Below are 11661 nucleotides of genomic sequence, written 5' to 3'. Positions count from 1 at the left end.
CCTGCACCCATTTGGGAGGCCTGGAGGAAGCTCCTGGCTCCTGGCTTTGTCTTGGCTCAGCCCTGGCCGCTGTGGCCATTTGGGCGGTGAACCAGCAGATGGAAGACCTCTCCTCTGTCTCTCCTTCTCTCTCTGTAATCTGACTTTCAAATAAATAAATAAATCTTTAAATTAGTCTCTGCTGGGGTCGGCGCTGTGGCATAGGGTTAGGCCACTGCCTGCAGCGCTTGCATCCCATATGGGTGCCGGTTCGAGTCCCGGCTGCTCCACTTCTGATGCAGCTCTCTACTATGGCCTGGGAAAGCAGGAGAGGTGGGCCCCTGCACCCGCGTGGGAGACCTGGAAGAAGCTCCTGGCTCCTGGCTTCCAGTTGGCGCAGCTCCGGCCATTGTGGCCAATCGGGGAGTGAACCAGCAGATGGAAGACCTCTCTTTCTCTCTCTGCGTCTCCTATCTCTGTGTAACTCAAATAAATAAATATTTTTTTAAAAAATTTAGTCTCTGCTGGGAAGAGCTGACCAAAGAACAGAGGCAGGACCCCTCCAAGGGGGTACACTCTAGCCTTTGGGGACACTTTCCTTTCAGGCACCCAGCATCAACACTTGCTGAGGCAGCTTTCCACCCCCAAGTACTTTCTGGTCTTTGTCATTTCCAACGCATTTTAGGCCTTGCAAGTCGTTTCTCTCAGAGCCTTGAGAGGGGCCAGCAGGCGTTGTGGTGCATTGGAAATCCCCAGCCCATAGCGGAGGAAGTGCCCCAGAAGTCTGCCTTTTCCCTTCCAATCAGCTTCCTGCTAATGTACCCGGGAGGCACCAGAGATGGTCGAAGTACCTGGGCTTCTGCTACTCACAGTGGGAAACCCAGGTGGAGTTCCTGGCTCCTGGCCTAGGTCTGGACCAGCCCCGGCTATTGAGGGCATTTGGGTCCATGGTCCATCCGCTAGTTCACTACCCAAATGCCCACAATAGCCCGGGCTGGTTTATATGTGTATACATGTATATATGTGTGTACATATGTATATATATACATGTATATATATATATATGTATTATATATGTTTTGTCACTCTGCCCTTCAAGTAAGTAAGTAAACAAACAAAAGTAGACTGTAAGATGCAGGGGTTCCTAAAACTGCATTCCATCCGCCACCAGTGCCTTGCAGGGGTCCTAGCCAGCGATGTCTGCTTCTCGCCCTCCACACGACTAGGGGGCGCCCACGGCTCCCGGCTGCTAGGTTGCAGGCGCGCACGCGCTCCCTCGCCACGCCTGGCTAGGCCACATCCTCGGACCCAAAGGCCGCGTCAGAGTTCCACGCCAGCCAATCAGATCTGTCCATGTACTACTGGGGGCGGGGCTGCCAAGGGAGGAGGAAGATGGCGGCGGGGGCGAGGTGAGGTGTTGGCAGTAGAAAGGGGTTCGGGCACGGGGGGTGGGGGGACCCGGAGCGATGGCCCGCGCCGGTCGCCGGGGCGGATAAAAAGCCGTCGCGCCGCGGGTGTGGGAGGGAGGGAGGGGAAGGGGCCCGAGCGCCACAAGAGTATGACGGGGCTGTACGAACTGGTGTGGCGGGTGCTGCACGCGCTGCTCTGCCTGCACCGCACGCTCACCTCCTGGCTCCGCGTTCGGTTCGGCACCTGGAACTGGATCTGGCGGCGCTGCTGTCGCGCCGCCTCCGCCGCGGTCCTAGCGCCGCTCGGCTTCACGCTCCGCAAGCCTCCGGCCATCGGCAGGAACCGCCGGCACTACCGGCACCCGCGCGGGGGGCCGGGTCTGGCCTCCGCCCACCCCCGGCTGCGCTGGCGCGCGGACGGCCGTTCCCTGGACAAGCTGCCTGTGCACATGGGCTTAGTGATCACCGAGGAGGAGCAGGAGCCCAGCTTCTCGGACATCGCGAGCCTCGTAGTGTGGTGTATGGCCGTGGGCATCTCCTACATTAGCGTCTACGACCACCAAGGTGAGGCCCGGTGTGTGTGTGTGTGTGTGTGTGTGTGTCGGGAGGGGGGGCACTGATGGCAGATGTGCCCAGGACACTCGGTGCATGGCTGTCCTCCCGGCCCTGGCAGTGCCCAGTGCCCGCGGCCCTCAGGTGCAAACCACAGTGCTAGCGCTTTCGAGGAAGGGACTAGAGCGTTATTGAACACCCACCAAGTCCCCGGACTTGATTCGGGTTCTTCTTAAGCATTTAAAAATATTTTTATTCTTTATAATACTCGTGTAGGGTAGTTGATATTTGTTCACCTTTGCTTTATGAGAGGAGGAGCCGAGGTTCAAGAACATGAAGTTGTCCAAGGTCACGAGGTAACGGGGATATGGGCACTGTAGCCAGTGTGTGCTTTTAAAGTCTTTACTCTGAGCTTACACCATAGTGTTTTTTAGGAGAGGTGCAGGGCGCTCTTATTAAGTCCCAGGCAAGCAGTGGAACACGTTGGCAGGGACTGTGTGTAGTAGGTACTGCAAATGGAAGCAGCGGGGACCAGGTGTTATTTGTGCTGGTTTTATGGAAAGCATGTGCGATTGGATAGGCAGAAAGATCGTCCCCTCCAGTTTTTGGAAGCCTGGGGTGGTGTGAGGTCCTTGATCGTCAGTGGCCAATACAGTACTTGATACAGTTGTCTTCCATAAGTTTGGATGGGTGTATGAATTTTCACCTTGGGGAGTTTTTCAAGTACAAAAATGCAACACTTACTGGGTGGCTAAAGCCTCACTGTGCTTAGCGTATTCTTAGAATCTTGTATTTAATTCCATGGGTGCTCAGGCTTGTGAGGAGGTAGGCACATGCATAGGTGGTTAATAGTCACTGTTGGGAGTAAGGGAAGGGAGAAATTCTGAATGGGGTGAGTACCTGCAGAGGCGCTGGGATGTAAGCAGCACATTGAGGAGTATGTAGGAGATGAGGAAGGCTCTAAATGTCAGGTTTGGGTTTCAGTCATCCTGAAAGCATTGGAATTTCCTTAAAGGTAAAGATGCAGTGATAAGAATGATTCAAGGGTGTTGGAATGAAGGAAAGAAAATGAATGCTTTATTCTCTGTTCAATAACTTAAATTACTGGTATGCTGAGGAGAAGCTACAGCTTGATTTTTACCTTTAAATCTTTGTTGAGTAGATTTAAGTGCAGGGTTTTGTCAGAAAAGCTGAGTAGTAATCTCTGACTGCCCTGTCATCTTCCTTGCAACCAGCAAGGAGGACGTGGTGACTCAATTGCCTGTCATCGTTAAATGATGATTTGCCCCATTGCCAAAAGTCAGGGACTGACATTTTATGGAACTTGCTAAAGAACTTACAGACCAACAGAAATCGTGCCTCTGTTAGAAGATGACACAATCCTTGCCTATACTAATGCAACCAGTATTGTTTGGGGAATAAAATAAGTAAAACAGAAATGGAAGTTAAAGATTTTAGGCAATGTGGTAGATTGATTTATATCCAGGCAATTCTTTCAAAGCAAGTATCTGTCTTCCAGTAGGGAAGGAGAATGTATGTTAAATTACTTGACCTGGTGACACTGCCTGCTAGCACAGATTATCATATTGCCACACTTCCTTGTTCCAGCAGATCCTGTCACTGAATTACTGACGTGATTCAGACATATCCTGTGTCACGTTCCCTTAAAAAAAAAAAAAAGGCTGGTATTGAAAAATAGAAGTCAAGCTAAACCAAATTTTGACTGAGAACTAAAAGGAGGCTTAAGGAGTATTTTCAGTGAATGGACTTGGAAAATTTTCTATAAAAAGTTTTTTTTTTTAATGGAATAATTTCAGTGTTTGAAATAAGAGACCTTCAATTTACCTGGTCTTGTTTTTGATTCATTCACTTATTCACTCATTTAACAAGCGACATTTCAGTGTCTGTTAAATATCAGGTGCTCTTCCAAGCACGGGAATGCAGAATTAACAAAACAGACAAAAGTCCCTGTGCTCGTGGAACTTAGGTTTTACTGAGAGTCCGACAAATTATATACATAGGTAGAATACGTGCTGTTGTAAGTGCAGTGAGGAAAAATAAAGCAGAGAAGAGGTGTGGTTTTAAATAGGGTGGCAGCATATTTCCTGTTAGTGCGAACAGTAGTAGCATTGAGAACAGAGAATATAATAGGTAAGTTGATTTAATAAAAAGTTGGAAAATGAAGTATGATGAAGGCTTGGAGAACTGTTCTGGTTTTCTGGTGGTTTGTAGAAATCTACTCCAGGGTATAGTGTTTTAAAACATTAATTTATGTGTTAACTCAGTTCATTTGGGCAGTTTTTCCTTGGGGATACCTCAAAAGGTTGCTGGTGTGTAACAATCTCATCACATGTCTAGTGGCTGGCTTGTGGTGGCTGGAATAGATGAGGGCAGGTTGGTCATCTGTCTACTCATGGTCTCTCCACGTGGTTAACTTGAGCCTTTTTTAATAGTGGCCTCAGGGTAATCAGACTTCTTACAAGGTTACAAAGTATTCACAAAGACTTAGCCAATGGCCAGAGTTCAGGCTTCCTACCATCTAGCTTAGGGAATGATGCAGTATTACTTCTGCTGTAGTCTCTTGGTCACAGAAGTCACACATCTGCCTGAATCAAGGAAATGGAGACACAGACCAGCTCTCAGTGGGAAGTGGCAAGTATGGGGTAGGGGGAGTGATTGATAGCTATTTTGGGGACAAGCTTATCAGCTTAAAATGTTCTTGTTCTATACCCCTTCACTCCCAAGTCTGTATTTAATAAGTATTCTAACTATGAGTGGATACACATTATATTTAATTCTTAGAACTAAAAAAATCCGTTGGTATTTACCTTGATTTGATTCTGCCAGCAAATTGATCCTTTTATTTTTCATTTTACTTTTATTTCTTGATTTTTTTTTTTTTTTTTTTTTTTTTTTTTTTTTTTTTTTTTTTTTTTTTTTGACAGGCAGAGTGGACAGTGAGAGAGAGAGACAGAGAGAAAGGTCTTCCTTTTGCCGTTGGTTCACCCTCCAATGGCCGCCGCGGCCGGCGCGCTGCGGCCGGCGCACCGCACCGATCCGATGGCAGGAGCCAGGAGCCAGGTGCTTTTCCTGGTCTCCCATGGGGTGCAGGGCCCAAGCACCTGGGCCATCCTCCACTGCACTCCCGGGCCACAGCAGAGAGCTGGCCTGGAAGAGGGGCAACCAGGACAGAATCCGGCGCCCCGACCGGGACTAGAACCCGGTGTGCCGGCGCCGCTAGGCGGAGGATTAGCCTAGTGAGCCGCGGCGCCGGCCCTATTTCTTGATTATAATAATATTTGCCAGGGTTTTCTACAAGTATACATAAATTTCAGAATTTTGCACTAAACTCTGATCTTTTAATTTCATTTTCAACAGAATTTCTGAAGCTGCCTCATGTAGATCTTGATTTTTTTAATTCAGTATTTCCAGATTTATCAAACCAGAGAAAATTTAATGCACTCTGTTTAGTATTTGGTACAGAGTAAGAGCTCAACAAAGGATAACTATTATTACTATTACGATAAAGGTTTACTTACATACATAGACCCAGTACTGTTGTTTCTTAGAAAGGTACTTAGAAAATGAAGTCATTTCAAAAATTAACAAAATAGGATATAGAGTAAGATTGGAGATGAAATAGTTGAGAGAGCTTACCTTGGAGGTAGTACTTTGGATGGACTTACCTAGAATTGATGATACGCTGCTTTTTTTTTTTTTTTTAAGATTTATTTATTTATTTGAAAGGCAGAGCTAGAGAGAGAGAGAGAGAGAGAGAGAGAGAGAGAAAGAAAGAGGTAGGTCTTCTATCCGCTGGTTCACTCTCCAGTTGGCCATAACAGCTAGAGCTGTGCTGATCTGAAGCCAGGAGCCAGGAGTCTCCTGGGTCTCCCACGCAGGTGCAGGGGCCCAAGGACTCGGGCCATCTTCCACTGCTTTCCCAGGCGATAGCAGAGAGCTGGATTGGAAGTGGGGCAGCCAGGACTCAAACTGGCATCCATTCAGGATGCTGGCACTGCAGGCAGCGGCTTTACTCGCTATGCCACGTTGCCGGCCCTGATGATATGCCTCTGATAGTTAGCCCTTGCCAAATAAAGACAAAGACATTCCCAGACACTAATATAAATGTGATATTCTGTACAGGAAGTGAACTACACGAAGGTGAAGATTAGGAACAGAATATTTCCTTCCTTAAGTTATCACATTAGGGAATACAAGTGTTCCAGGTTGTATTTGTTCAGTCTGTCAAATGTAATCCAATTTGTATTTAAACTTTCAACACTTCGGGCATTTCCATCTTTCAACATGAGAACAATAGTTAATAAAATCATATTTCCCAATAACATCAATGTCAGTGTGCCAAATAAGTAAAGTAGGGCAAACTGTGTTTGTTTTCCTCTTAATTTAAGGTTCACTGGGTTTTAGTGTTAGGGAACAGAAATTACAACTCAAAAACTTGCTGTGAATTTTGGGAATACATACGGACTGCTTACTAATGTGCATAACACCAAGCTGCACACAGACAAGCAAAAATGAGGATGGATAGTATCTGTGGAGCTTGTATTCGGTTAAGAAATTTCTGGCATGTATACACATGGACATTGCTATGCAAAGCCGAGAAAAGGGTAACTTTAGAGATGTACAAAGTGCTGAGGATATTCAGTGGGGTAGAGCAAGTTGGGGAATGGAATAGTCAAGAGAGGCTACTCCAGTAGGAGTGCTTTTGTAATACACATTTTCCACAAACTATTTGAAGCCTTCTCATATCTAGTAAGGAGCAGACCTAGAATTTGAACCAGTGTTGATTCCCAAGCTTTTGTACTTAACCTTTATATTATAATTTCTAGTGGTAAGAGAGTATGAACACAATAGTTGCTTTTGGTACTATTCCTGATTATACTGGGTCATCCAAAAAAGAACTTTCTATAGGTGATATAAATTATTTGTAAAAGAAATTTAAAGGCAAATGGAATTTTCTTTTTAACATCAATATAAACATTCATCCTATGAATCATGGAACATTCCTTTTTTTTTTTTTTTAAAGATTTATTTATTTATTTGAAAGAGCTACACAGAGAGAGGAGAGGAAGAGAGAGGTCCTCCATCCTCTGGTTTACTCCCCAGTTGGCCACATCGGCCAGAGCTGCACTGATCCAAAGCCAGAAGCCAGAAGCTTCTTCCAGGTCTCCCATGTAGGTGCAGGAGCCCAATCCTTTGGGCTATCTTCCACTGCTTTCCCAGGCCGTAACAGAGAGCTGGATCGGAAGTGGAACAGCCGGATCTCGAACTGGTGTCCATATGGGATGCCGACAGTGCAGGCAGTGGCTTTACTCACTATGGCCCCTGATCATTCCTTTTTTAATTAATTAAATTTTTATTTTCTGGCCATCCTGCTCTGAATTCAGTGATTACTCTGTCAGGTGGGCAGAGGCAGTGAAGATAATTTTTTCTCTCTCTCTCTCTTTTTAAAAATAGATGCATTCTTTCTTTGAAAATATATATTTGTCTATTTGAGAGGCAGAGAGAGACTCCAAGAGAAAACTCCCATCTGCTGATTTCACTCTTCAGATGCTGCAAAGGCTGAGGCTGAGCCTGGCTAAAGCTGGGAACCCAATCCAGGTATCCTACATAGGTCACAGGACACAGGACACAGGACACAGGACGCACTCAATTACTTGACCCATCACTGCTGCTTCCCAGGGTTCACATTAGCAGGAAGCCAGAGTTGAGAGCTGGAGGAAGATAATATTGAACCCAGAGACTGATATGAAATGTAGGTGTCTTAACCACTAAACCACTTAACCATTTTTAAAAAGTGCAAACAGAGACAGCAAACCTGTATTGCTTGTTCACTCTACTCATCTTTTGGTGAGAAGCTGTGACTTAAAACCCGGCACTTACTCCGTTATAGCATACTACCATTACACACATCTGTTCCCTTGCTAAGGCACACTAGTCCCAGTATATTGTTGTTTTGATTAGTATTCTAGGACTCTCTTTTGGAATAAAGTCGTTCAGTGACCCATAAGATTTATTTTCTCATGACTTCTTTTGTCATGTAAAATTTAAATGGCAGATTTTTTTTTTCATTTTAAATAATTGCTCCATTCTTCTCCGAAGGTTGTTGCTCTCCAATAATATTATAGTGAATTGCTAGGAAAATTATGAGGGTAACCCACCTTTAGGTAACTTACTTAGGTATCTAGCTTAAAAACAAGAGACTAGTTTGAAGAGCAGACATCTATTTATAAATAAGTACTACTTTAATTCTGTATCTGATGAGATACATTGTATGACTTGTATGACTCAAGGAGATTGTTTTAGTGTTTATCTGATTTTTCTTCTTTCCTTTGTCCTTTCAAGTACTTGCTGTTAGATATTTCTTTTTTTTTTTTTTTTTTTTTTTTTTTATTTTTGACAGGCAGAGTGGACAGAGAGAGAGAGACAGAGAGAGAAAGGTCTTCCTTTTTGCCGTTGGTTCACCCTCCAATGGCCGCCGCTGCAGCCGGCGCACCGTGCTGATCCGATGGCAGGAGCCAGGATCCAGGTGCTTTTCCTGGTCTCCCATGGGGTGCAGGGCCCAAGCACCTGGGCCATCCTCCACTGCACTCCCTGGCCATAGCAGAGAGCTGGCCTGGAAGAGGGGCAACCGGGACAGAATCCGGCGCCCTGACCGGGACTAGAACCCGGTGTGCCGGCGCCGCAAGGTGGAGGATTAGCCTATTGAGCCACGGCGCCGGCCCTGCTGTTAGATATTTCTTAAAAAATTTCTTTCTATAGAAGAGTAAAACCATAGCAAAAATTCTAATTTCAGATTTAAAAAATGAAATAGTACTACCTTCCATTAAGTTGCTCAGGCTAAAAACTTGGGTATAATATGTACGTTTTCTTTTGCATTGTCTTCCACCTGTAGTCTTTCAACAGTTCTTGGCCTTCTAGAATATGTCTGCCACTTGTTTTGCAGCCACCCGAATTTGGGTTAACATTGTATTTCATCTGAATTACTGTGATAGCCTCCTGATTGGACTTCTTTTCTAGTCTGGCCCCATATAATCTTTTTTTTTTTCCACTCACCAGTACAGTGATCGTCTTAAACAAAATCATTCAAACTGTGAATGAAGCTCCCTAGCAGCTTCCTATTGTATTTGGAAAGCTTTATACATTCTTTACCAGAGCTCATAAGTCCTTTCATGTTATGGCTGCTTTAAACATCCCTGGTCTCACAAAATACCACATTTTTTAAAATGTTCATAATTGTGTTTTTCTTAAATATGATGAATGCTGAATATTTAGTAAATCGCTGTAGTAGTAATTAGCTGGGGCAATAATGACACTGACATCAATTAGAGATATATATTATATAAAAGAGAATGAAGCGGCCGGCACCGTGGCTCACTAGGCTAATCCTCCGCCTTGCGGCGCCGGCACACCGGGTTCTAGTCGGGGTGCCGGATTCTGTCCCGGTTGCCCCTCTTCCAGGCCAGCTCTCTGCTGTGGCCAGGGAGTGCAGGGGAGGATGGCCCAAGTCCTTGGGCCCTGTACCCCGTGGGAGACAAGGATAAGTACCTGGCTCCTGTCATCGGATCAGCGCGGTGCGGCGGCCATTGGAGGGTGAACCAACGGCAAAGGAAGACCTTTCTCTCTGTCTCTCCCTCTCTCTCACTGTCCACTCTGCCTGTCAAAAAAAAAAAAAAGAGAGAGAATGAAGCAGGATACACAATGATTTAGCCTGCACGTGGATAAAGGTGAGACTTTTTAAAATGGAAGTAGTCATATTATGATGGTAAGGTTAGGGCCATTCCATGAATTTGTTATGATGAAGGGTTAGGGGATATTTCCCTTTTTTTCTTTTTCTTTTTTTTAAGGGAAAGAGTTTATTGGGGAAAACCAGACAGACTGGAGGGAAGGGGCAAAGAAGTAAAGGAGGGAGGAGAGCATAAGATAGAGAGACAGAAAGAGAGACAGATCAGGAGACGGAGAGAGAGAGAGAGCCACGTGTTCAGCAACAGGGATATTTGCTTATGTCTAAACTTTGAGCATTTTTTTAAAATAAAGATTTATTTATGTATTTTGATAGAGTTACAGAGAGAAGGGAGAGAAAGAGAGAGATGGGCCAGGAGCTTCTTCTGGATTTCCCACATTTGTGGCAGGGGCCCACACACTTGGGCCATCTTCTGCTTTCCCCGGCTATTAGCAGGGAGCTATATCGAAAGTAGAGCAGCCGGGACATGAACCAGTACCTATATGTGATGCTAGCATCACAGCTGGAGACTTTACCCCCTATGCCACAATGCCAGCGGCTAAACTTTGAGCATCTTACATAGTTTTTACACAGCTTTATCCACTACGCCACAACACTGGTTGTAATGTTTTTCTTTAAATCAGTTATTTCTAAGTAACTGTGGTCTCAACTTGTTTTAAATAAATATTTCTGATAGTTTCTTTACTTTTACTCCATCATTTTGGCTTTATTTTAGATTCCATAAAGCAAATAAGATGAATTATGATTTGGGGAAAGCATTGTATAAATGTACTATCATAGTACTAGAGGAATTTCAGTCAGAGCTACTCGTAAATCTTGTTGGATTTCTTGTGTAGGATGTGAAATATATATGTGTGTGTAGACTTGAAATCCTAAAGAAAATGTAAAATAATCTTGCTTATGGATAAATGAGATAAGTATCATAGAGTATAATTAGCTTTCTGAATGAGGGTCAAGTTATGTGGTATGAAGAAACATCTTGCTCATAAGCTAAGTGCTTTGTACATCTTAGAAACTCTACATTTTCGTTTCATTTTCTCATTCAAATCAGTCAAGACACAAAGTTCTATTTAAAATAACTAGGAAATGCTTCTATGTAATATTCTTCCTTTTTTAACAGAATATGTGCTGTGTACAATAAGGAAGTATCTGCTTTTATTGCGAGAGGTTCCTGGAAACTTAGAAAAATTCCATTCAGTGAGATGTCCCTTTATGTTTGTTATTGTTAGATAACTGTGTACTTGTAATTTAGTTTATTAAATAAGCATTGAACTTTGCTGTATGGAACATGCCTTAAGGGAAAAAGAGATGAGTAAGACAAACTTCAAAAGAATAACGGTTGGTGGTGGTGGGAAGTGGATGATAAACTATAATAAAAATTAACATACTTGTTTGTTAAAGAGTTTGAGCAAAATGTATGTGTGAGGGAGTGGAGAGGGTGAACAGAAGGAGGAACGGGGCACATCTGGTTGGCGAACTGGGAAAGCCTCTTGAGGGTAAGTGACATTTCATCTGGTCTGTAAATAATTAGCAGAAGTTCACAGGTATAGGCCTGGGAAGGTCACATAAAGGATGGGGGTTGGGGACTGTATTATGGCATAGCTGCAACACTGGTGGTCCTGACAGTTCTAATTCTGATCCATCTCCCTGCTAATGCATAGAAAGCAATGGAATATAGCCCAAGTGCTTGGGTGTCTATACCCACGTGCGAGACCCAGAAGAAGCTCTTGGCTCCTGGCTTCTGTCTAGACCAGCCCTGGCCATTGTAGTCATTTGAGGAGTGAACCAGCGGATGGAAGATCTCTGTTTCTCCCTCCCTCTCTGTAACTCTGCCTTTCAAATAAATTAAAATAAATATTTTTTTTAAAAGGAGTTGAAGTCACTCCATTTATTTTTGAGAAACATAAGGCAATTCTGATTTGCTTGGATGGAGCAGTATAGAAAAATAGATTTTTTTCA

The 11661-nt window shown here is 44.2% G+C and overlaps 1 protein-coding gene across 1 annotated transcript in view; it reads left to right on the top strand.

Moving 5' to 3' along the window:
* Window positions 1–1390: 1390 nt before the first annotated feature.
* The window catches only part of NUS1 (NUS1 dehydrodolichyl diphosphate synthase subunit), a 33409-nt gene continuing 23138 nt past the window's right edge, over window positions 1391–11661 (top strand). The window contains exon 1 of the mRNA XM_008263427.4: window positions 1391–1952. Within this exon, the coding sequence (XP_008261649.3) occupies window positions 1538–1952 (415 nt within the window). The 5' untranslated portion in view covers window positions 1391–1537. The remainder of the gene's footprint in view (window positions 1953–11661) is intronic.

Source organism: Oryctolagus cuniculus, chromosome 5 (assembly GCF_964237555.1).
Source record: "Oryctolagus cuniculus chromosome 5, mOryCun1.1, whole genome shotgun sequence".
In the NCBI taxonomy this organism is placed as follows: domain Eukaryota; kingdom Metazoa; phylum Chordata; class Mammalia; order Lagomorpha; family Leporidae; genus Oryctolagus; species Oryctolagus cuniculus.
The sequence above is the reverse complement of the archived record's forward strand: the minus strand, read 5'-3'. Positions and strand labels throughout refer to the sequence as shown.